This window comes from Calidris pugnax, unplaced genomic scaffold (assembly GCF_001431845.1).
Source record: "Calidris pugnax isolate Ruff unplaced genomic scaffold, ASM143184v1 scaffold44, whole genome shotgun sequence".
Lineage (NCBI taxonomy): Eukaryota > Metazoa > Chordata > Aves > Charadriiformes > Scolopacidae > Calidris > Calidris pugnax.
Window position 1 is genome coordinate 47612455 of NW_015094506.1, and position 26977 is coordinate 47639431.

Consider the following 26977-nt stretch of genomic DNA (forward strand, 5'->3'; position numbering starts at 1 on the left):
CTAACCTCAGGTAACATCTGCTAACATCTCCACATCTGACAAGGGATTAATGTTAAGAGTAGTTTTGACAAGTCTTAAAATAGGCAGATGAAGAAACACTGTGAGTGCCATGACTGTGTAGACACAGGAGCATAAGATTGTGCTGAGCTGTGCTGTACTTACATCAGAGAATTACCACAGGAATGTAAGAACATTTATGTGGGCATCCTCAAAATTCAAATTATATGTGCCATAAAGCTATGTCATCCCCTGATGGAAGGGATCTTAACATAAAAAAAAAAAAAAAAAAAGGAGGGCATTGAGTGTTTAGGAATCTTAGGACATATAGAAAGATGATAACTCTCCTCCTTTGTTCCCACTGTGTTTAGAAAGCACCCCAAAGAAAGTGATTTCCAAAAGGTCCTGCTATGAGATGTCTAGAAAAGCTAAGAATCACACTCGTCTCTTCAGTATTTTCTTCTCAGTAGTATGTTTATTCCACGAAGTGTGAGTGGATTTCATTTGGTGTTGACAACTGCATTTGTCTTTTTCTGCTTGCTGCGGTTTTCTGTATTTTTATCAAGCATGTGAGTGTCATTTGCACTATTTATCTGTCTCAACAGTTTCTCCTTGTGGGGTAGTTTGCCTGCTGTTGCAAACTCCAATGAACTACATAATTTTTTGCTTTTTCTGTCTTTGCTCTGTATTTTCTCCCCTATAACCTCTGAACTCTGATATGAATCCAGAGAACTCAAAAGGCCCATTAAGTACTTATGGTTTGGGGTTGTTGGTTTTTTTGTTCGTTTGTTTTCGTGCTCTTTTTTTTTTTTTTTTTTTTAAGTTTATTTAAGAAACAGAAATCGCTGATATCCAGAAGTGCACAACTCTCTTAGCTTCAAATACTTTTATCTGGTTTATGCAGTTGAACCTGGAAGCCCTTATTTCACTGCCAACCACTGCCTGCTAGAAAGGATTTTGCTTATATAGGTCAATAACAGGACACCATAAGTCACAAAATCAGGTGATACAACTCAGCATTTATATGTTGAAAACTGAGCTTCATTGCATTTGCTTTGGTGCATTTAGTATTCAAAAAATAAAAAACTAACAGTAGATATTTTCCTCCCTTACGAGTGTTGCATGCTGAATCCCATATAATGGAAATGGAGAAAATGAGCATGGTAGAGAACATCTCTGTGAGCAGGTGTGAATAACTGAGTGTGAATAACTGTGAATAACTCTTTTAGAAGAGACAAATGAGACGTGAAGAAGGCAGTGCAGCCTGAGAGGAAAGCTGGAGCATCCCGAATGAGAGCATCATACAAAGAGAAGTCCAATATAAATAATTATTAATGATATTCATAGAAGTAGTGCATGGGAACCATAGCATGGAGGACTGCTTCTTTCAGCAGTTAAACTCCATTCTTTAATTAGAGAATAGAGGAAAGCAAATTTACTCCACTTTTCAAGGATGTAAAACTGGAGTGATTCAGGGTCACCAGCTTTCCCTGGCAGTGAGCCTTGTACAAAGACAGGTTGCTACAGGTTGCTTTCAAAGGACCAGGCTCTCACTTTTACTAGTAGGAGATAAAACCTCAAATTCATTAATCTTCATCCACCTTAGATTTACTTAGCAGAAGTAGATCAAAAGAAGGAGGCTTCTTCCACAAAAGCTTAACTTTCAAATAGGACAATATCAAAACCAGAAAAATGATCAGTCAAAACACATAGCATGTACTAAACATGTGGACCACAAACAATTCTGTGCTATACCCTGAACATCTGGAGGTAAGAATCTATTTTTAGGAATCATTTCTCTCTTATAAGTAAATAAGCCAAATATAAATTACTTCCTTATGCTGCTGCTGCCAGAAAAAAACTTTTAAAACAAACCATTCATTTAATTCACCTGGGATGAGGAGGTATTTAAAAAATATTTGTGCAGAAGCTTGCCAAACACGTTATTGTTAATTTTTAGTAGACATGGTGGTGGGGTGACACTTTGGTCTGCACAGATGTCAGCATAAAAATAACTGATTTTTAGATACATTAAAATAAAGAAGCTTCTGGGATGAAGTTCATTGAACAAGTAGTAAAAGAGGAAGAGCCTTAGCACTTTATGAGGAAATGTTGCAATCCAACATGGGAAATAAAATCTCTTTAAAAAATATTCTGACATTTCCTGATTTTTATTGTTTGAAAATATGCTATCATAATGATTAAGCTGTATTTTGACAGAGAATGACTGCAGTAGTAAGGCTTTATTTATACAGCAGGGCATAGCAAAGCAGATTTGAAAATATTCTTTAAGAAGATGTAGGTACTGCTTAGTCATAACTTGTTAATATGAGCAGTTTTAAAGCAAATGGATATTAGAGAAGTGACCAGGAACCAAATAAGTAAGTTACCCTTTTGTCTCCTTGACCTTTGACTCACTTGGATCAAAATTTGACAAAGATTGCAGCTGCTAAGTATATTACCACGAGATGTAGGTAGTGGCTTTTAGTCACACTGTAAAAATAACGTTCCCCCCTCCACCCCAGCACCAATACAACTTAACTTTTTCTTCTGGCAAAAAGATAAAGAGGGAACTGACGTCTCTTGGAATATATAAACACTCCCCCGGAGTTTAGAGGGTATGTGCTTGGTGGGGAGATTTAGCTGCTTGTCTTCTTGTAACTTGATGCAAGTCATGTATTAAGTACTTGTACCTTCAGCTGAAAAGTCAGTTGCCCTTATTCAAGGTGAGTCATATGATACAACGCTTAAAATCAGAGGGCTTTCCTCAGAAATACTTTTAAAATCAGTTGGTGGAAAGCTCTTGAAAATATCTATTTGTAATATAAAATAAAATGGCAAGATTTTTCAAAGCTGTTTGCAAGAAAAAGCAAAATTTTACATGTATTAGTGAAATGCTTCATTACTATGTTAGCAATGATATCTTATGTTCAGTATTGCTGGCTTTCCCATTTGCAGTCTGTCTTTTGATATTTAATATTCTTGAAACTACAGTTGTGGAGTCATGTGGGTTTATAAGAAATCCATTTTTTAAAAGTTATATTTGTGACATTTGCTATTGCAGATTAAAAGCTCAAACTATAATTTCAAAATATGTCAAAGATTAATAAAAAAGCAGAAATAACCTCTTCCTTGCAAATATATGTTTTAATAATTTCACAATTTTTAATCCCACCGTCTGACCTTGGAGAAACTGTAACTATGTTTAAAGAAATATAATTGTGTTTTGAGTTGTAACTCTTAATTGGCATTTTCAAAACCCATTTTAATTTTAACTATACACACTGCCTCTTCCCCATGCAGTTGCAGTAAACCTGATTCTCTGACAGAATTGAAGTAATGCCATATCAAATAATGTTTAAGAATTACTGTTAGAGTTGGAGAAATCATTAAGAAGAACAGATATTATTCTTTGATTTTTATAAGGGCTTGCTTTAAACTGTCATGTACAGGATTATAAATTAAGTACGGAAGAAAAAGTTTAATAACATTTTGCATCTTTCCTCCTATTCACTTGCTTGTAAAGGTAACTTTTCAGAGATTTCAATGGACCATTTCCATTGTCAATATTCTAGTAAGGACATGAGAAACAATATTAAAAAGTTCATATGCAACACTCTGGAGTGGGGTGAAAATTCCTATGAAACCTGTAGTCAAATCTAAATTTAAATTATCATGTAATCTCATAGACAATATGTATTTTTGTTATGGTACCATCTATTCTGCTTAAGGTAAATAATTTTTGCTTGAATATGGGTTCCCAGACACAACTGTAAATTTCTAGTTAATATTTTATATTTTCATATTTTACATTCAGTTGTGATAGATGAGAATAGCTTGTTGACCTCTATGTGAAATTGAGTGTTATGTTGTGAGTGTCCTTCATCGATGTTGTGTAATGGATAATTTGAATTGCATAAATTGAGGTATGTCTAGACTGCTATTGCATTGTGTTTGGTGGGAGAAGGGTGAATATTTTACAATTGGCAAAAGTAGCAGCCAGTTGCATTCTAGCTGTTTATTGCCAGTGTTTATGGGAGATACTTAGTCTACCTAACACACCAAAAATCCATTGGAACACCTTGTACAGACTTAGATGGAAATGTATTTCTGTTGAATTTGAAAAGCTTCAGTGTGTAAGCCAAGAATAAAAAGTCTGGCAATGTCTAAAAATCCTCTTTAAACACTTCTGGAAGAGATAATTTCCATTTAAAATTTTAAAATGTGGATTTTCACATTTTTTTTTTTTTAAATCTGTTAGAATATATAACATTGGGGAAAAAAACAACCTGAAATATGTACTTTTCATAATTTGATTTTGTTGAGAATATCTTCTTCTCCTTAGATTTGCTACAATGTGTAATAGCAGTCAGATTTTTAAATAGCCACGTCACTTATCCAATGAGTTGCACAGCCATATTACAATTCTTATTTTGCCACACTAAAGATCCTAATCTGAACATAACCACAAAGATATGAGAGTTGGTCCTAGTGACTTTCACTTAAAAGTTCTTCAGAATGAATTTCCAACTTGACTTTACTTTGAGGTTCGTCAGTAGTCATTATGCATTCATCCACTATATCAAAGAGCCTTTAGTAACTTGGAGTTTTTATAATTCAGCCAAGTCATCTTTCAGTTATCTTTGTGAAAAGTGCAACAAGTTGCATTGAAAGTTTGGGAAAATGGATTTTTTTTTCTTAATGTTACCCATTTGATGAGTTTCTACTGGTGTTCTAGGCTAAGGCACAGAGTAACAGAGCTGGTAGAGAGGAAAGCAACCAAGCCAACCTGTGGTTCAAACAAGGTGTACTTCCTCCAGCAGAAAAGCCAGGTTTACAGCTGTGAAGAGACTCTTCTCAGTCCCTAGTGAAAATCAAGAACTTCAACCAAATCTGTTTTCTTTCTTGGTCCCTTGTATATGTGCAGGTAAAGCATCAAAGGGTGAAGTTTTGATGTGGGAATCACGAGTAATGATCTGGTGGCAGGTGGCTGACATTTATTTTTCTGAGACTGCAAGTAGTCATTTGGTCAATCTGCCAGCAAGTATCCAAGGAGAAATGATAAAAATACCAAACAAGCTCAAATGTACAGGAATAGTCATTGTTAATGGCAAGGGAGACATAAACTGCTGCTGGTGCAAGAAACCCACCTGGAAAAGGTGGGTTTCCAATGCTGATAAAAGGAGAATTCTGGGCTCAGGTACGGATAGGATATAATTCTGAGTTTGGTAAGAACAGCGGAGAACACATCATTAGCCTGCTGCCCACGGTACCTTATATGTCAGTGTGTGCCTATTTTTTAATAAAAGGACCTCATAACTGCATTTATGAGAGCAAAACACGTGCTGTTCCTACACATGATTTATTATTTAGAAATTTGTGAAGATTTTTAGACCTTTAGTACTCATGAGTAAAAGGGGAATTCAGGTTGGGTTGTCCTTCCACTCTATCTTTCTGGTTTCTGTGTTTGGCCTTGAATGCATAATTAACTCTGCAACTAATAGCTGCTTTAAAATTGATTTTAGAGATGATCACAACATGTTATCAAACAGAAACTAGTAAGAATAAAAAGGAAATGGACAATGACTTCTAAAATAGAAACCAGCAGATTTTCTGTTAGCTGGAGGCCTTGAACGAATAACAATCTTGCAAATTCTGTGGATGTAATTAATTCTTGAGCAAGACTAAATTGCAAATTAGGCAACTCTTTCTCTCAGTTATTCATAAACAGTAACAAATAGGAAAAAATATCACTTGGAGTTTATGGTTTACCAAATCTCTCAGAACTAGTATTATTCTGATTTTCTTTACAACACCTTTCTCTAGGGGCCAGATCTTAAGATAAATTAACACATATTACCAGCAATTACCAGCAAAAACAAACCTGTTGTTTTCCAATGAGTAATTGCAGACTTTTTTTTTTTTTCTGAGACTGAATGAGCTTGAAATATAAGGTGTTCTATCTTTCAACGATCAAAACCTAGACTGACTTGAAGAAGTCTGCCTTTCTGTAAAGCAATTGGGATTGCTGAAACTAGGTCATGGTAAGAATGCAACTCCAAAAGGAAAATCCAGCTATGCCTTTGTCATCAAGTTGCTGAAACAAAGTTTTATCCCTTCATTAGTAGACTGTGGACTGACAGAAATCTGGAGAGACAAACTTCTTGTAGGTGCCTCTCATGAGAGGCTGCCATTCCCACCAAGGTGCTGGTGGACCTTGAGGACTTCCTTACTGGCATAGTGCAGAAACAACCTAAGTAGCTCAAACTAGTGGTGTAAAGTCCTTGTTTTGCCTGAAGTGGGAGCCATGGGCATTGCAGGCTGTGATAAAAGCAGAACACCATAACCTCCTCCTTTGGCACAGAGAGATGTTAGAGAAGGTGCTTATCTCAGGAAGAGTGGCAGCTGAATAGTAATTATGTCAGCGTGCCCTAATGCAACAGAGCCAAAAAAAAAGCTTGCCTAAAGTATATGCAACTCTTTTTTGGCACTGGTTGCCACTGACTGGCTGTTTTTGATGTGTTATCTTCCTACCTGCTTCACATCATGCACTTTGCACTTTGAGCTTTGGAATGTGATTTTTGTTCACTCTCTCCTTATATCAGCAGCTCCTCTCAGGAAGATCAGTGAGTCCATTGAGACCAAGAAGTGAGGACAAAGCTGTCAAGCCTTCCAGCAAGGAAATTTTTGCATTGTTTGTCTGCACCCTGACAAAGGAGAGGAATGGGCTGTAACAGAAATTGTGGTCTTCTCACTGGGGCCATCATCGGTGGTGTGCTGGCTATCTTTGGAGGAGTGCTGATACCGGTTGGAGACATCCTGATAGGCAAAGCAATAAAGAAGGTACAAGTTTTTTCTTTTTTTTTTTTTTTTTAAATAGGTATGGTTTGTGGTTATTGAATAGGTGTTATTTCTAAAATTGATATTTCTAAATCTTGTGTTCTGTTTCTCCTTTTTTCCTTTTCTTTTCTTTATTAAACCTAGTTTTTGTAACATATGCAATCCAAACTTCCTTGGGAAGAGATGCTGCAGCAATATTTTTTAATATACTAATTATATTACCATGTTTCATTGCTTGCTTGCTGTCTTTCATGCTGCACATGAAAAGCTAAAATATGTTTTCAAGATGTGTTTTCAGTAATGTAATTTAAAGTAAACATTTTAAATTTTTATTTTAATGATGTTTGTTTCTAATTTCTTTATTTTTTTCTCCATGGCAATCCACTTATTTATTTTTCTTATTTATTTCTTATTTTAGTACTGACTCCATGCACTTATATTTATGTACTGTTTACATTATGTGCAAATAATCGAAACAAAATTCTGATGCAGAATCTAATCCTACACTTACATGCATTTAGCTCCCATCTGTGACTACATGATCCAAGCCAATGTGCTCCACAAGACTACAGGATCTGATTGTATCTTCATGTCTCCTTGAATCAAGGAGTGTGAAGAACAATTGAAGTAGAGTGTTGTAGATGCAATTTTGCATCCACAATTTTGCATCTGATTGCAGATGCATTTTTTTTCCCTTATTTTTAGATGATTTTATGTCTTTAAAGTCTCATTTTGTCTTTAAAGAAAAATTGAAAATTAATTTGTTAGATCTTTGGTGATAAAGGTATATAACTGAAGGTCTAAACCATGGAGTAATCTGGAATGAAAGTCCATGGAAGCCCTGGGATGTCCACCATGGAGTCTCCTTGGGGTCACTGCAGTGGGCTCTCCTACAGTTAAAAATCTGGAAGCCTTAAGGTCTTTGCCCAATGGTTAGTCTTCCTAATGATCTGATGTGGCGCTGAAGACTGTAGAGATCTTGGAGATACTTATTCAAAGGCCCTTCTGGAAGACTGCCTTTAAGTCAACAGCTGTTGATGTCATTTGAGAAGGTGGATATATGAACTGTCAGAAAACATTAAACTCTCCGTTAAGGCCTTATCTAGATCCTCCCATCACTTTTTTTAAAAAATTGAAAAAAAATGGGTTCTACATAACGTTTTGATTTTGTCAGCAAACTCAGTGAAAACCTAAATGTAGAGGAATTTTCCAATTCTTACTGTATTTTTCATGAAATTTTCAAATCTATAGAAAATAAAAAAAATAATTCTCACTAGATAATGTCCCACTCACCTTGCAACATTTTACAAATAAGTCATACTCTCTATATTTGCAAATAATCTTAATTGATTAACGTATTGAGGAACTGGCAGGCTTTCTAGAAAGTACATAGTTTTAAAAGTGTATATCTCCTTACTTTAAATATTTACTTTGAGTTAATTCAGTGTTGTCTTATGCCATTAAGTATTTTCAAAGCAAATTACACATATTAGCAGTGCTATGTGCTCATTTGCTTATTTTTAATAATGAGCCAGTTACACAGCATGAGTTGCAAATGTCTACATAAGAAATTGTACCTGCATGAGTTCTTAGTGCTAAAGTATTAGACAGAGTAATTTTTTCCTCAACCTCTATATAATTTTCTGCATTGTGATCACGTTTCAGATGCTTGTACTAATTTCAAGGCAGCTTGTTTGATATATACAAAGAGGAAAATTTGCACCAGTATTCGTATAAAGAAGGAAAGAGTAAATTTGTAGAGGCTTTATTTATTTAAGTAAATGGATGGGATTTTTCCTTATCACAAGTCATACTAGATCATTTTTTTCCTATTTATCATGCTGACTCTTTAGTGAGAATATGATACTCTAAGACAACTAAGACTATTCTTTTTCAGAAAAGATATGTCAAGGTGCAACAGCTGAAATATGACATCAGTTCAGCAGATGCTCAAGAAGGAATCGAGTCTAAGTAATTCTGATTTACCAGTGTTAATGAAAGGGCTATAAGAACAACAAATATTTGTTATTCACTGCAGTAGTATTGAAGATAAATATAGAGCTGACTGCAAAGGAGGCAGGTCTGCTGAGCAGAGCATACTGAAAATATTTTTTTTTCGGCAATATTTCACTTTTAGATATGTCATTTTTTAAGGAAATGTTTGGTAGAAATAGATCAGTTTCGATGACAACTTCATTTTGAATTTCTCAAGAATCGAGACTCTAGGACGGGAAAATACCCAAGTGAGAAGTTCTCTCAGATATGGCCTGGAAGCCTTTCTACTTCCGTTTGGACTTATATGAGGCAAAGCCTGAACTTGGGGTCCTCACCCACTTGGTGAAAATAAATGTCAAAATGACATATATTTAATAAAAGGAAAAAACTGTTTCAGGTATCACCATTATAAGCAAAATTATGTCTTAAATTCTGCACAGTCCAAAGCTTGAAAAAAGACCCTTAGCTGTTCCTCTGCTTATCTTATCTCAGAGTAAATATCAGTTCTTTGTACAAGTTAACAGTGACACAATAAGTCCAAGTCTATATTTCTAGGGGAAATGGATTTTGCTATGAAATATTATTGCTGGATTAGAGAAACAAATGTTGAATTATTTTTTTTTCTCCTGAAAGAATAGTTTTAGCACACTTCATACTATAACAAGTCAAATTTTCATAAATTAACTTGTTATCAAGATTTAGTCAAATCACATTATCATCAATTTACTCTCAAGCAAGTCCAGTTGAGCTTCTTAGCATCTACCAATTAATGGGGACAACTTCAATTTCAAAATTCAATGCAATCAATAGTTCTTACTGTTCTTGTTGTGCTAGCAGTGGAAGCCTGAGCACACTTCCCTTAAGCACACGTCCTTTCAGCTTACCAAGCACTACCAGCCTCATATCTTTATTGCAGTCATTGAGAGATTAACCTGAGTAAACACTGGAGGATATATTTTGCTGTAAGGCTGCATACTGTTTTTGCAGGAAAGAGGAAACATCTGCAAGAATATAGACAATCTCAGGTGCCCTTAGAAATTTAACAGAGACTCTCAGGGTATAGACTGTTACCTCCTTGCAGGCTGGTACTGTTCTCCACCTATGAGTCCATGGGTGGACAGCCCAAACAAACTCCATGTAGCATAGAACAACAAGATGTGACTTCTTCATGGGTTCCAGTTTAGTAACATAACTCCGTTCTTCTACAGAAAACACATTGTCGTTTTCCAACCCCAGATTGCTTTACCTCTGTCTCACATCTTTTTTGGATAAGCTGTTTCCACTCTTGCCTCTAGTGGGGGACAGGGCTTAAAGAATTTCAACATTATATAAATTTTCTGAATCTTTTTAGAAACAGTTACTTGAAGAGCATACTCAAAATGACACCACCACAGGCAGTATCTTGGCAGGGATCCAGTGAATGAGATTAGTGTGAAGATATTTCAGGCCTGGTACTATTCAGGGGAAGCAGACTTGCCCCTTAAGACGTGCCTTTGATTTCAGTACCTAAGGGCAAAAATCCTGGTTTCCCCAAATACTGAATCTATCCATAGGGGAGACATCCCTTTCCATGAAAGCCTTCGAGGTTTAGAAAAATCTCCTTGATACGCTAGGAGTGAAACATGAAAGTTTCTGAGTTCTTTGCAAAAATATTTTGTTTGTGACTATCAAAACATACTTTTTTAACTGACTGTACACATTTCAGTTGCATATTATCATGACTATTCTCATTATTATTAGACATCATGTCTAACATTAAAAAAAAATCAAAATGAAAGGTGAATTCAAAACAGCAAATCAGAAAGCTTGCATCTGGTATTTTCGGAAGGATATATTTTGACATGGCTCAATTTCTACTTTCTGCCTTTCCCTTCCTTAAAACAATGTTATTTATTTAGGCAAAAATTCCTATCATTTCAGTTATGATCAGCCTTTTTTTCCAGCTAGGTCTAACCACTCAAACCCATTGGTAGCTGCCAGAAAAGATTTGCCAGAAAGATTTTTATCACCACATCTCTAAGGGCTTTTGCTTTCTACCAAAGCATGTGAGCTCAAGAGGTTAACAGAAGCCACATAATGTTAGTTAATATATTGAATTCCTGATGAATTGATAATACAGAATGGTGTATGATTTGCCACAATACCTCAATGCTGTGCTTTTTCTGTACAGTCCTCAGGGTTAGTCTCTGCTATTTTTAGAAATAAAGCTATCAATTTTAGATACTATTTTGTTTAGCCATCTGTCTCTCTACATACCTGTTATTTATCATTGACTGGATTGTATCTCCTCAGCTACTGGAGGCATAGGAAACACTTCTAATTTAAAATTGTGTTTCTCACTTTTGTATGATACTTCTTTATGTAAACAAATGACGCTAAAGCGACTTCTGGCTCTCAGCAGAACAGAAGTGATCTAATCACAAATATTCCAGCATTACCAAAGATAAACTTGATTGGCTTCCATAATTTTTTATGATCAAAGACTGAAAAAGTACTAAACATTTTGATCCAAAAAAGCCTGAATAGAAATGCCAATAACAAGATAATAATCATCACTTTAAAACAATAAATGGCTATTCCTCATATTTGTTACCAATGCAGCCCAACACATCCAACACATAGAGATGAACTAGTAACAATTTTGTTACAGCCTAAAGTATTCATGACACGTCTCAGTTCCCAGAAAATGGCATCTGTTGTCCATCTGTCCAGCCCCTTTGTAAAGACAGCCACTTTGTCTTAATTTTGTATGTCTTCATCAGTAATCACGCTGACTGAATTTAGTGTAAAGCAACAAAGTACAGCAAGTTTGACTGTTGACTGCTCAGCTTTTCTTGAATTTATGTATTCCCAGTTGACCCACCACAAGTGGGTGGGAAATTGTGTCAGAAGCAAAAGGGTTTAAAGTTCCCATTGATTTCACTCAGTCTTGCACAGTTAGGTCATGAAATGAACTTGACTACGCAGCAATTACATTTTGTATAGCTACTTTTGCTAACAACAGCTAATCGTTGCATAAGATATTAGAGCTGATGTAGGTTGACTAGGGAGTTGAGAAGTGATTCATATTATCAATTGCAAATTAGTAGTTTCCCAAATTACCATACCTTTCATAATATCACAAAACATGGCAGTGTTACTTGGGAAATATGCAAGTGACGAGCCATAGAGAGGGATAATATTTAGGGCTGGCCTCACCAGTGATCAGACAGCCAAAACCCAAGGGCTTGCTGATGTGAGGATATTAATTTTATTAAATGAAGATATGAATAAAGACAGAGCTCTAGATTTTCTTCTGCTTTAATCCACCATTTGCACTCTTGAAGTATGTGACACAGAATCATATGCATCTCCTTTGTGGGAGAAATGTTATTAACAATAATGGCTGAATGCCACCGAAAATAATGATCTTGCTCCCTTCCTCCCCCTCCCTCTTTTGTCCTGCTGCTTCCCTTGTTTTAACTCTTATCTGATCCTTCCCCCTACCCACATCACCGAGCCAAGTGACTCACTGGTAGAAAGGTAATCTAGAAAAGGAAAAGGGAAATAATCTTCCTCCAGTTCAGAGTCCAGCAGGGAGAAACAGCTCCTGAGGAGTGAGAGCTAGCACAGAGAAAGGGGGAGGCACATGAATCAGGTACCAACTGATTCATGTTGTGGGAGCCACCTGGCTCCTTGGGCTGCAGCACTGTCAGGTTGGAACAGGTGTCCCCCTGAAGCAACCCCCCAAGAGTGCCTACGGTTCCATTAGCACAGAGTGAATCATGAGCTGCAAATCCACACAGTAACTCGTTGTGACCTGGCTGTCCCATGTACTTAGGTCCCAGGGACCTCTTCATACAGTGCCCAAAGTAATTTTTCTCTGTTGGCATTTCCTAAGGGTATAATATGGATGTAGTAGTGATTCTTGCATGAGAAATAAAGGAGAGCCACCTCACCTCTTTAGGTGGACTGTAAATGTGTTCTAGATTTATAAGGAAGAACATCATAAAGTGTATTAAGGGGCAGTACAGAAAGTACAAGGAAAGGCTGGTCACGTAGCCTACAGTCTCAGCCTACAAAGAAAGTTGTCCTTGTTGTACTAAAAAGCTGGTATAAAGTCCTGCACACTCTTAGCTTTTCCTGAAGTAACAGAGAGAGGATTAGAGGCAAAGATCCACCCTTTGGAAAAATAAAATAATTTCCATGGAGAAGGCTGTGAGGAGATATGTTCCTTGGATTCTTCCAAGTCAACAAAGTCATAAGATGTGATCATTGCAGAATAAACATTTTTCAAAGTGCCCAAAATGTCTAAAGTTGGCGGCAGGCTGGGGACTGTTTCTGTGCCTCTCCAGGACGGGAGGTGAGGTCCTATGGCTCAGGCACTCTGAGCAAACTCTGCAGTGGCGGGGGAGTTAGCACGTCCTTCTGGGCTGTTATAACCCCTAGCAGAGTGTTATAAGGGGAGGGAGGAAGGGATGGAAGGAAAAACTTGTAAGAAGTAACACTGCTTTAAAATCTACTGTCACAAAGTTGAAACTTCTCTGTTCACCTCTGTGCCTGTGCATTGTTCACTTCTAGAGAGATTAGTTTGTCCTCTTAACAATGTAGTTGCCAGGAATCCATAGCCGTTTCCCTACCCCAGTTACATAGAGGCAGGAGTTCAAATCCTGGCATCTACCCCCATCCCAGGACCCTGCTAAGTGCAGATCCCAGGCAGACTCTGAGCAAACTGAATTGCACCTTTCTTTTTATCAGTCTGCTTCTCCCAGATTCTTTGAGCAATTATCTGTGGAAGCTGCAAAGGTGATTCCCAAATCATGTAAGCTTTTCTGTCTTCACCAAGGAGGCGGTCCACCCCATGCTGGATCACAGCTGTGATAAAGCCTTTGGCCTCCTGAGGTTTGCAAAACAAGGCTGAAGAGAATTATAGCTGTTGGATCTGAGGGCAAGACCTCAAGCTGGTAACACATTTGCTGCCCCAAGGCTTCCTTCCCCTCTCACACAAATGCATGTAAATGATAGCAGATATTCAGAAAACAAGCCCAGTGCTTTACACCACCAGCAAGGCATTTGCAACTCCACCATACAAACAGGCTTTCCACAGACAAAGCCCTGACTGTGTTACGAGTTCTCCAGGACATGGTATTAATTTCTAACTGCAGTGGTTCTTAATTGGTAGTATCTTTCTTCTTTTGGATAGTGCTTGCTAAGCAAACTCTAGAGGCAGAAACTTAAGTTAGAAAGAAAAACTAGCAACTTGTAATATAAAATGTCTTTTCTTGCTATCTGGAGGGGTTCTAGCCGTTTAATTCCTGGGACTCTATGAGCTGTGCAAATTAACTCATTAATATTGCACCACTCTAATAACAGGTCACTTTATAAGTTGGAGCCAGGCAGCCTAGATTTTTCTTCTTACAGAAAAACTTTCCTGAATTTTTACCACCAAGAGAAATAGCTACATTATCCCAGGGTTTTGGGAAAATCATACAGAAAAAGCTCTGATGTAGACCAGCAAAGCAGACATTCCCCTGACAATACAGGGAACATACCTTCAAACTCTCCTCACTGTACAGTCCCAAGGACTGAACAGACTTTTACCATATTATAGCTGAGTGCCACAGACACAAAGCTGTTGGTTACTCTAGAGTGGTTCCTGATGTCCTGTCTTGTCCTTATAGCCATATTTTACCCTCATTCCCTAGATCTGGGAAATTTTCCTAACAAAATGTTATCAAAACCAGAGATATTTCTTAGAAAATCTCAGTTTTGGTGACAAGAGTTTTCTGACAAAAAACAGTCCTGCAAGAATACTATTTGCTTTCTGTGGGTACAAAACTATAGTGCCTGAGTAATGCTCAGAGATAATTCTTGTTTCCTTCCCTGCATTTTTGCAAATGTATGAAAAGTAGTTTATGGATTCTAAAAACTGCTGGGTATCATTTAGTCATTCAAAGATTTTCTTTTTTCCAAATAAACAGTGGATTTGGCAAGTAGTTGTGAACTAGGGCCCAACCACAGCAATACGAAAGTTTTGCTGCTGGCTACAGTAGCATCAGCTTTGTGGTCACTTGCTTTAGGGGGACTCACTTTTGCTGTCATTGAGCAGGAATGTCAGGTTGCCTTCAAATGTTGGCAAAAAATGTGCCTCATACTGATGATAAAATAGCTTTTTAAATTTCTGTTAATTTGGACATCTACAATCATCTGGAAAGGAAATGCAGCTTGTCATTAATTTTTTTTGTGGTTAACTTTAGCCTTGATTTTTGTTCTTTTAGGAAGCTGTCATTGCAAGGGGTACCATTGCTTTTGAAAATTGGCTTGTGCCAGGAAGTTCAGTTTACAGGCAATTTTGGGTTTTCAATGTGCAAAATCCTTCAGAGGTATTAGACCAAGGAGCACCTCCAAAACTTGAACAAAGAGGACCGTACACATACAGGTAAGCAAAGCCCCCTGAATATGTGACACGTCATATCAGAAGCCAGGGAAAGTTCTGCTCAGTTAAAATTTGTTTTTAAAATTCCAGTGTTGTATTTTAGTCATACTTGACAAAAATGCCTAAATTGCAGCTACACACAGCAATTGCAAACACTTCCTGTGTTGGGTCCCACATTGGGAAAACACATATAGAAATAGGTAATTGGGTGTGAAGCTGTTTGCTCTTGTGAAAAATGATTGCTGATCAGCAAGGTGTTTGCCAAAACAACACACTGACACGTTGCATTTGTTGCTGTTCAGTGTTTGACAACTTTTTACATAGAATAAAACATGTCAGATGCTCTAAACCCAAGAGATTATTTTATCACCTATGTACCACTCATATGTATTTTAATAATGTGCTTTGTTTCTTTGCTCCTTATTTTTAATCTATGGCTTTTCCTTGTTAATTTTTTCCTCTGAAAAGCATTCCTTTTTCAGAGTGTACTAGCTAGGGCCTAGGTGCAGCAGTCCATCCCCATTCTGGGAAGCTATTAATTATTTGCATAATTTTAAATATGATGTTGACATAGGATTAGTTGATGCTTCCTGAGTCATCACGCCCGATTCCCAGATATCACTGACACCCTTGTTATGAAATTGATTTCCTAAAATAATAAGATATTTCTTTCTTCCATTTTGGAGACGGATGTTGTATTTATAAGATAGTTTTGGACTGCAGCATCTAAAACTGAGGAGCTTTGATGCCAAAAAGATTATTTATTTCTTACTGGAATACCTTGGTTCATAATGTGCCTGGAAGGACGTAAGAAAAGGTTAAACAGGAATCAGGAAACAGCCTGTTTTCTCAGAAACACATCTCTGCCAGAAGCCTAGATGAGACTGTAAGAAATGTTGACTATTGCTCTTCTCACTGCTGCAGTCATCCTCACCTGGGATATTGGGTCTACCCGAATCATGATGACACTGGGTCTCTCTCTCTCTTTCTTGGCCTTGAAAATGCAACTGCCCCTGGGATTCTGTTGGGAAATGGGAAACCTTGTTTTAAGTACTTTGCTTCCAGTTAGAAGTAACATTAATTAGAAAACAAACCTCTGAACTTTCAGGGAAGTACTCTGCACACCAGGCTATTGATTAAAATGGCATGCACACGAACCAATCTTGAGAAACCAAGATCCATCTGCTTTTAGGGCAAGGCCCACCTGCACTGGCTATGTATGTACCCTGGGGAAATGTTCTCTGAGCCTTTTGGTCAGATTGGAAGATCTTATGGAGTACCCTGAAGATTCCTTCTGGGATGGAGCTGGGATAAGCTCTGTGGACCCACAGCATAGACTAAATTAGGATGCCTGGTGGATGCTGCCCCTACAGAGGGGGTAGGAAGAGAATGGGGACTTGAGGAGCTGAGCTAAAACTAGAACTGCAATAGCTCAGAAATTTGTACCTTAGTGATCTGCTGACAGCATGTGCTTGAGAGGCTTATGAGAATCTCAGTGGAGCTGAAAGACTGCTTATAAATCTCCACATGCATATGAAATGTTATCAAACTGACTCCCATTATGGGTTTAACCTATAATCTATTTTGTTGTAACACAGACCTACCAAATAAAAATTTAAGAGTGTTTATTAATGATTCTGAGTCGTCCCCTTCTAATCACATGCAACCATGAGAAAGCTTAGAAAAAAAAGTGACAAAATATAATTAAAAACAAAATATAAAAATACAAGGTCCATTATTGAAATAAAACTAAAAAAGAAGTATTTGTTTTCGTTTCAGTATCAAGAAAAAAAATTCCATTAGGCACTAGGGAAATATTTCAAAAAAAAAAATATTTTACAGAAAATTGAATTTTTACATATATTCACATGAAAAGTTTAGAATTCTTTCAGTGGTTATAAAATGTTCAACATTCACCTACAAAAATATTCATCAACTTTTCAAAAAACTTCTCTCAGGCATGGTTATGCATTGGTCTCGAAAATCAAATGTTAAAAATATTCTATTCTTTTATTTTGTATTTCAAGGGTGCGATATTTACCCAAAGAGAATATCACGGAAAACTCTGATGGCACAATATCCTACATGTTGCCTAACATTGCTCGTTTTGAACCTGATATGTCTGTTGGGACAGAAAATGATACCATCACGTGCCTCAACCTTGCTGTTGTTGTAAGTAAAGAAACAAGACCATAAGGTCCTCATTCAAATGTGGAAACACTGGTGGAAATAGGGAAGAAGTTAGAGTAAGTAATAGTGAAACTGCCACAGGACAGGTTTCCTCTCTATGAACTCAGATGACACGAGTGTCAGCTACACTGAGGATAGTTGTATTGCTCTCTTAAAAAAAAAATCTGAGGACCTACTGCAAATATATTGAGGTTTCTTTATATTCCCAGGGTAATCTTAATGTTAAATGAAAATTGACTTGTTCCTGCCAATAGAAACAAAATCATGAGTTTGGATGAGAGGTATCAAAAAGCATCCCTCTAGTCAATTTTAGTGTGGGGCTGAATCAAGCGTTTGTGGATGCCTTCCCTTTCTGTGTGAGTTACAGCATGAACAGTATAAATTGGATTTACTGTGCTCTTTCCATAATGTCCCCAGCCCTGTTTTGCAGGGAAGGCTGTATTAAACCCCATGCTCAGTGTATGTGTGACCTCACTGCCCCAGCTGCTTGCTCCCCATGGTGCTCCTCAGCACCCCTGCAATGGCATCCCCTGAGCTCTCTTGTCCTACCTTAGCTCTTCAAAGACAAGCACAGGGGTCCCCACCTAAAGCAGTGCTAGAGGCTTTTCATTGCAGTGGTTTTGCACTGTCACAGGCTGAGAATGTTTGCCCTTGACTGATGTTTACAGTTTTTGTATTTATACTCAGCCCTGGATGTGCTCCCTGACTGTGTTGCACTAACTCTGTGGTGTCCATGTGTGTGTGTTCAGGATCACCGTGAGAGGGTGGGTGTTAGGGGCAGAGTGAAGAGATGCTTGGTATTAACACGATATAGAATCATAGAATGAATCACAGAATCATGGTAGAGAGCATGTTGGAAGTGACCTCACAGGATCAACTGATCCCATTTTTTCTGAGAAAGAGAGCCTACACAAGATTTTTCTAGAACTGTGTCCAATTGTACCTTGAAAACCTCCAGCAATGGGGACCCTACGCCATTCCAGTGACTGACTGTTCTCACTTTAAAAAATTTCTTTCTTCTATCAAAATAAAACCTTTCCTGGTGCAACTTGTACCCATTGCCATTGTCTTTTCCATGTTGGTCCTTGTGAAGAAAGAGCCTCAACCGTCTTTCTAGCCACCCTTTAAGTACTGGAATATTGTGATGAATTCCACCTGAGCATTTTATTTTCTAGGGAGAAAAATCTTGATAAATAAAGGCAAATTACCTTATTCAGACCAGGTATTTTCTGCCTGTGTCCTAATTTATACTTGGAAAGCTGTTCATGTTTCCTGTACTCAGTCCTTCTTGTCACAGTGTTAACTAACCCTGCTCAGTTCCCACACTCTGGACCGAGTAGCTCTATAAGTCTAAGCATAGGCACATGCCTGGAAGCAGTCAAGTCAGGGGAGAAGGGCACAGAGGATCCAAGCCCCATTTTTCTGTTCAGAAATGAACTGGTGGAAGCCCAAATTCCCAGAGAGACTCTGTGTGTCTCATTTGACAGCACTGACTTCACTCTAGTAGAGCCTACTGTTTATATTGTAATTTTGTCATCAAAATACTCACAAGGAATTCGGACAGATGTTTTTCACACTCTCTTAACCCTGAGAGGATTCAACCCATATATCCTCTATCTCATAATCTTGTCATATCCATGCTTTCTGCTTGCTCTGTGTTTAAGTTCAGACAAGAGTGGAAGATTCATGGGGTTGAGGAGGGCAGAAAATGGAAGGAAAAGAGACCCTTTCATTCCTATCCCCACAGCGCTGAGTACAAAGAGGTGGTCTACTGAAGGCCTGAGTGCTTGCTCTAAGACAATAATTTTTTTTTACACAGATTCACTTATGAAAATTGTTACAATTTTCCTGCTTCAACATAGATAATTTCTGTTTGCTTTCCACAAGCTACTCATTGCCTTTAGGGACTCGACTTTGTGTTTATGCCTCTGGGAAAACTCATTACAATTACTGCTGGTAAAGCTACATTATTCTTCATTGAATTGGGAAATTATATCCATTATTTAGAATTAAAGCTGCTCAGAAAGAAGGACTTGTTTGTTGCGAATATATATTCTTTCTAAGTAATAAAATAATGGAGACTGAGCAGTTGGCCAGTCTGTGCAGGGTACAGTTGTTTTGATGTTAGCTTAACAGCAAATCTAAACCACTTATCTAAGCCAATAAGTAACAAGGCTTGTACATATTTACTTAGATGTTTATAGTGTGAGTGAGTCTGAAGCATGTGACATATGGAGATGACAGAAAAGAGGTAGAAAACCAGAAATGGTACAACCCGTGTTATACAGATGGGGGTTGAGACTATTACTTGGAGATCTTAAAAAGCTGTCTGGCCATGGTCCTGGGCAACTGGCTCTTGCTGGTCCTGCTTGCGCAGGGAGGTTGGACCAGATGTCCTCCAGAGGTCCCTTCCAACCTCAGCTGTTCTGTGATTCTGTGATTAGGGATGATCTAGCAAACTCATGTAAGCAGTAAAGACAAATTATCTGCTTTTGTATAAGTTATGTCCAGTAGTTGTTTTGTTAAGGACTGTCAGTTTTAAGTAAGAACTTAACTTACATTGAGCTGCAACTCTAGAAACCAGCCTTCTTGGGGTCAAAAGATAAAGATAAGATCTCAATAAAAAGAACATGCAGAATTTTATGCTAAACATTAATTTTATTGCTGTTGCAGGCTGCACCCGCTGTGTATACAAGTGGCTTTATGCAACTACTGTTAAACACTTGGATTAAATCCTCTAAGTCACAGATGCTGCAGAACAGAACAGTGAAAGAATTACTGTGGGGATACAAAGATCCCTTCTTAAACAAGATCCCCTTCCCCTTGGACCCAGTTGTGGGAGTGTTCTACCCGGTAAGTGAACCCAACGAGGAGGCAAAGCCTTCAGTTATCATTCTGTGAGTGAAAACTAAGCTGCTGTGAGGAAGAAGAATCTGACAATGCTATAATCTAGTTCAGTACTTCTAACTGTTATCCCTTCTTCTTGTGTCTGTTACAGTATAATGAGACATTGGATGGACTTTACAACGTCTATACTGGGGCAGATGATATTAAAAAAACAGCAATAATTGAAAGCTATAAAAACAAAAGGTATCACAGCATTGTATAATTAAAGACCATACATATTTTCAAGGTACAAATTTTAAGGCATGATTAACTAAGAACTATAGATAAATGGAAAATCTTCAGGAATTAAAGGAAAGCTGGATCAAGCACTGGACTTAGCAAAACTGCCTCTGTCTTTCAGCTATTCATGATTCTGTTATGGATTTAAGACAATTATTTTTTGATGCAAGTAGTTACTTCTGTTTTGCATGCTCAAGTAGCTAGATCCCTTTTGTCCTATTTTAATGCTTCATATAGTTTATCTGAATAAATGCATGAACATTTCTACCCTCTGATTTTGCTAATGAATCAGGATTATACTGGAGCAGTTATATTTAGCAGTACAGGTTATGCTATACTACATGGAGTGTGAATTTTTTTTGTTTGTTTTAAAGGAATCTTTCATACTGGGAAGGTCACTGCGATTTGGTTAATGGCACAGGTGAGCCTATTAAAGCTTTTTAAAACTTCAGCACATTTCTTTATATTGTAAGGGAGTAATGTGATAATATTTTAAAGTTAATTCCCCTGGGCTTTGAGAGTTCTGTATTCTGTATATTTGATGTCTATATAAATATGAATGCATACATACTGCTACTACTATACATGACTAAATGTGTGTCTTTTATAATATATATTATACAGTATTGTACAGTATTTTATATATAGATGTATATGCACCCTCTTCAGCTAGAGTAGATGTGTAAGAGACACAAGAAGAGAATCCATCTCTCTCTTTCTACTGATTGTCTTTATGGTGCAATGTAACTAATATTCTTTTTCTTTGCTATAGAAGCTGAAAAATTTTCTTTACATTCTAATAATGTACATTCATTTATATTGTTGAAAAATAAAATTAAATGCACCAGAATGGACAAAAAAGATTTTTTACTGATATATGAAAAGAAATTCAGGTGGTAAGGAGGAAGGCTCTCAGAGAAGTGGAGGCAGCTAGCAGGTGAAAACGGATGGAGAAGTAGTTTAGCTTGGGATGGATAAACTAGAGGAATATTTTTGAATTTGCTTTTGGAATGCATAAGAAAACACATGAGTTGTTTTAGGATACTTTTGTTCAAGGTGATATTTTTCTTCTGGCGGGTGAAAATGTAGCTGTTAGGACACCAGAAATCTGTTGAGCTGAGGCTGGCAGATGTCATGGCAGAGGCATCTGCAAAGAGCTATTGGCTTCTAGTCAGCCATTATCAAAACAGGAAGTTTTTTGGGTTGTGTTTGTTATCTCTTTTTTTTTTTTTAAAAAATCTCTTTTTTTCCTTTTTTGTGCTGCTTTATATGGCATAGATCATTTGACTTATAACACAGTGCATATTGAAGGTATTTTGAAGTATTTCAAATACATCACAAGAATCTGACTGCAAAATTCGTGAATCGGGAAGGATTAGTTCCTTTTTAAACTATGTAATTAATTTTATAAGAGGCAATATTTTCTTAGGTTCTGGGACTTTCCTTCTTTCTTATGGAGCCTGAACCCTTTTTTTGCCAGGGTCAGCTTTTTCAGTTCTCAGATTTAATTTTAATTCTTTCACAGTTGGTGGAATAAGCATACTCAGCTAGCAAGCCTAAGTGCTCCAGGACAGTGAAAATGTGGAGATTTTCATTGTTAGCAAAGGTTGCCACACGATTTTCAAGAGTATTCAGTGTGAATGCTCAGGAGAGACCATGTGTTCAGAGAAGCAGCAGGTTTAAAAAAAGTCTTGTAAGTGTGAGAATTCCTTTTATCTGGTAAGCTTTTACACCAAAGCACAACATGTATAGCCCAAGTGAATATCTAGATAAAAATGTTAAGCAGTGTTCTTGTATGGGGCTTGAAATGAGTTCATGTTTGCAAACTCTCCAAGACTGCCAAGATTTAGAAATAGTGTGTCTAGGACGATCTTGGATCTTCTTTAAGAAAAAGTGCTTCTGTCAGCAGTGGGCAAGTGGCAGTATGCAATTTAGCTTTCTCTCTTTTGCCAACTAGATTCAAAGATATCACAGATGTTTTCAATCCCTTGGTTATGGCAGCTGACTAAGAAACTAAACATAAATTGTAGCAAGAAGTAACAAATGTTCTGGTTAAAGGTTTGTTACACCACCTTGTCTGGGAAAATGGCAGAGAGTCCTCTTACTTAACTCTGGGTGTTTGCAATGCAGAAATATGCATCAGAACTGGCTCTCTGTGTTCTTTTTAAAATGAGTGGAGAAAAAGTCATCACCAAAGTGGTACTCCTCTGACCTCTTCTGCATGTCTACCATGGGGTGAGATGGCTTGTGCCCTAGAAGTGTTTCTTTCTTGCCATTATCTATAGAGACGATCTCAGGATCTCAGCTTACAAAGAAGAGATCCGGTTGAGCAATCTCTGGTAAAAAAGAGGTTTAGCACTGTTATTAAATAGGCAGTTTTGAAGCTTAAAGCTGTGTTTCACGTAAGCGCTGAGTGCCATAACTGCAGTTGAACCAAGCATCCCTGGAAAGGTCTAGGTCTTTAAACGTCATAAACCTTGAAGCAACAGCAATAGGTGTTTGGGTTCATATTAAACAGAATTGGTTTTTGTATCCTCTGCTTTTAATAAGCTTGATCATCCAGCTTCACATCTGGGAAAAAAAAAATAGCTGCTGTAATTTGGCTTGCTTTCAAAAACAATACAATCTTATCTGTGGAGTACCTGTCATTGTGCAATAGTTTCCATAAATATTTTCCCCATAAATAACTCATTTGGTTTACTTTGTTTGCAGCTTTATAACAAAGTAACAGCTGAGTACTGAGCTAGAAATGAAATCATGTCTTCTAAGTGGAATTGCTTTCAAGCTCTTATTTTATTCACAGATGGGGCATCATTCCCACCATTTGTTAAGAAGAGTCAGGTACTGCGCTTCTTCTCCTCTGACATTTGCAGGTAGGCTGGTCCCACGTGTGCTACCCACATGGTCTTTGTTTTCAGAGGGCAGCTGCAGTGGCTCTGCCTGGGCTTAGGTCACTGAGGAAGTTCAACGTAAACGTTTCACCTAAGCATAAATAAATTCATGATCCGTGCTCATGACTTTGAACCTGATTCTCTATTTTTATTTATGTCAAATGGCAGTCTATTTATGTGTATTTTATTTCAGCCAGTTGCAGATGTATTATTCAGGAATATTTGACACTGTTGTAAGCTGTTGTAGATCTATGAAAGACATTGAGGGCCATAGGATTTGAAGTCTTGAACCTCTTCTAAGACCAGGACCCAGCCTATAACCTGCCTTATTTGGTCTAAGAAGGCATAGATACAGAAGGGGCCAGTTAGGCCCATCTTTGGCATTTCTACAGAACATCCCCTATGCAGAACAGAAATTACTGTCTTCCACTAGGTACTTGAAATTGTTTTCTCACAGGATATTTTAATATATTTTATTTTTATGTATTTATAAACAAACAAACCTGCTTAAGGCATCCTAAACTGATGGCTTTTCAGCCTGCTTCTTCTGCTGTGGCTATCCAGTGTCCCTGAGTTCTCCAGTGGGATCGCTGAAAGCAATGTTAAAAGATTTAAAGTGCATCACAGTGTATTTACTTTGGGTGGTTCGATCCTCATATTTATTTTGCTGCCTGGAAACAGCTGCTTCCTTTTGACTGGGCTTAAAGAGGGGCATTTGCTTTGCAGACTGTTTGTTTTTAAAGATCAGTGTTTTTACATGAACTTAAAGTTCTTTTTTTTTTTCTTTTTTTTTTTTTTTTTTTTTTTTTTTTTTTTTTTTTTTTTTTTTTTTTTTTTTTTTTTTTTTTTTTGTGAAGAAGTAATTGTATCCCCCAAGTGGAAAGCATTTCACAAGTCATGGAAAAGGGAATTCTATGAAGATGAGAAATGATAAAATTCTTTGGAACGATTGCACACAGTTTGAGAGATTGTTTCTGCCATTTAATTGCCACAATCAATGAACTGTGAAGAAGGACAGTAGCAATCACCCAAAAATCATGCTGAAATAGGATCACGGAAAATAGTTCTGTCCATGTTGCTAAACCCAGAACCTTTCTTTGGTTTGGCTGCAGTGCAAAGTGGTACTGCACTTTGGCTACAGTACAAAAGGGGAGGTTTAGATTGGATATTAGGAAACATTTCTTCACCAAAAGGGTTATCAAGCATTGGAATAGGCTGCCCAGGGAAGTGGTTGAGGCACCATCCCTGGAGGTGTTCAAAAGACGGGTTGACATGGTCCTCAGGAATATGGTTTAGTGATTTTTATTTCCTATTTCTGATTTATTTTTTTGTCAGAGTTAGGTTGATGGTTGGACTAGATGATCTTTAAGGTCCCTTCCAACCTAGACGATTCTATGATTCTATGATTCTAAAGTGCTGCCACCCTGGCTGCGTTATTGTGTTACAACCATAGCTCCCTATCAGTTGATAATGTATCAGCAAGACGCAGCTTAGTGGTATTCTGATTCATATGCAATGGAACACGGTTGTATGCAGAATGTTGCCTGCATCATAAAGCTTAGATTAGTATCATCAGCTCAGCAAAAACCTATAGCAGAGCTGAGTTATACTGATAATTATCCGTACTGTAGTCCAAAAACTTTCAAAAATTTCATATCAGTGAGTGCAGAAGTGTGTAGGGAAAAGAGTTCTTAATTAATTTGTTAGTTTTGTGTATTTTTGTCTGCCTTTTTGTGCAAATCCTTTTGTGAAAGTGTGGAATATCCTCCATTACAGAGGACCACCCCTACAAACTATTCAACAGTATGAAGGGAGCCTGGACATTGCCTCCCTGGAGTATCTGTTTCTTTTAAGAGACAGACAGTTGGGGGAAGCTTAAGGAGTATTGCCATGAGTTCAGCTTTTTAATCCAAATGACTCAAACATTTTTCTCCTCTTTTGTATTCAGATCAATCTACGGAGTTTTCCAGGGCACGCAGAATGTGAAGGGAATCCCACTCTATCGTTTCACAGTTCCTCGTGAGGCATTTGCATCACCTGCTGAAGTCAGCGATAATTATTGCTTCTGTAAAGATCAAGTCATATCAAAGAACTGCACAGTAGCTGGAGTCCTAGACATTAGTGCCTGCAAATCAGGTATAATAGTGACATGGTACTGCCAAACAAGCTGTTTACCTGGGGAGAAAACACGCATGCTGTAGCTCAGGTGTTACTCTAAGATCCAGGATGTTCATGTGTGTGAATTCTTCCACAGATTGCCTGTGAGACCTTTCACTTTTCTATAGCATCATTTCCCAAAACGAGGACTATAGTATTTCTGTATTTTGTATAGTGCTATGCAAAGTCATGGCTTTACAGATTGTACACTGAAACTGCAGGAATGTATGTATAGAAAGGAAAGAAGAGGATTCTACAGGCACTGTATTAAAAAAGGAGATAGTCCCTGTCCTCGTATTTGTGATAATCCATGCACACTCTGTGTGTGTTTGTGTACACAACTATATACACATGCAGAGATTGAGAAACACCATTGCCTAAGGTCAGCATTGGTTTAACAAAATAAATATATACAGAGTCTGCGTTTGGTGCAGAGTGGACTGCATGGGTTCCCTTCAGGCTTGGTTTCTACTAAAACAAGATTATAATGGTGCAGACAAACAGCAACAATTAGGTCCTCACCTCACTGTGAAACTGGGAGCACTGTCAGCTCCACAGTGTGGATGAAGACAAACAGGATTTATAACTACAAATTAATTCACTGTGCAAATTTTCCTAGGCAGCAGAATTACAGAAATGATCAGCTTTTTTGGGGTGGTGGGACTATTAGCAATTTTATCAGGACCGTGTGTCTACATAAAAAAAACTATATTTGCATGGAAAATGGCCTGAGAAGATGAGCACTGAAACCAGGCTCAATGATTCAAACGTGTTTGTTTTTTTTTTTTCAAATAGGAAAACCTGTATATATCTCTCTCCCGCATTTTCTTCACGCAAGTGATTCTGTATTGCATGATGTTGAAGGCATGAGCCCAAATGAGAAGGAGCATGAGACGTTTCTAGATGTAGAGCCTGTAAGTCCAAATATTTAATAATTGTAACTCACTAAACTTGCCATGTTTAAATTTAATTATAGTACAGTAGGTCTTTTACCAGAGGGACGAGCAGAAGATACAATATTTTCATGCTTCCTTTTGCAAGATCTGCTCACATAAGTGTTACAGTTTTAGCAGGGGAATATTAGAGCAGAACTTTGTCTCACTTTGACCTTCAAAGTCGGGAAAATAAGTTTTGATTTTTCCTTTTTGGTAATGTGGTATTAAATGCAAACTTTGAAGTATGCTATAGCTTTTCCATGACAATCAAGTACTTTGAAAATTCTTTTCTATGGAAGTTTGTCCGTTCCCTCTATATTTTTTTTCATTTTCTATAATTAGCTATTTTTGTATAATTACTATCTCAATTGAAATTAAATAAGTATAGATTAGTTTATTTCCAAGAAAAATGCTAGAAGTCCGACCAGACT

At 37.5% G+C, this 26977-nt stretch overlaps 1 protein-coding gene across 9 annotated transcripts in view; it reads left to right on the plus strand.

Moving 5' to 3' along the window:
• CD36 (CD36 molecule (thrombospondin receptor)) overlaps positions 1-26977 on the plus strand; it is a 38814-nt gene that overhangs the window by 6215 nt on the left and 5622 nt on the right. For 4 of the 9 annotated variants that reach the window (XM_014963801.1, XM_014963802.1, XM_014963803.1 and 1 more), the window contains exons 2-10: positions 6603-6840; positions 15090-15250; positions 17275-17419; positions 20111-20290; positions 20436-20527; positions 20938-20984; positions 23367-23436; positions 25403-25590; positions 26407-26525. In XM_014963801.1, coding sequence (XP_014819287.1) covers positions 6721-6840; positions 15090-15250; positions 17275-17419; positions 20111-20290; positions 20436-20527; positions 20938-20984; positions 23367-23436; positions 25403-25590; positions 26407-26525 — 1122 coding nt within the window. In that variant the 5' untranslated portion in view covers positions 6603-6720. Of the gene's footprint in view, positions 1-2570; positions 2724-6602; positions 6841-15089; positions 15251-17274; positions 17420-20110; positions 20291-20435; positions 20528-20937; positions 20985-23366; positions 23437-25402; positions 25591-26406; positions 26526-26977 lie in introns of those variants that run through there. The other 5 variants (XM_014963805.1, XM_014963804.1, XM_014963808.1 and 2 more) reach the window with 3 other exon arrangements.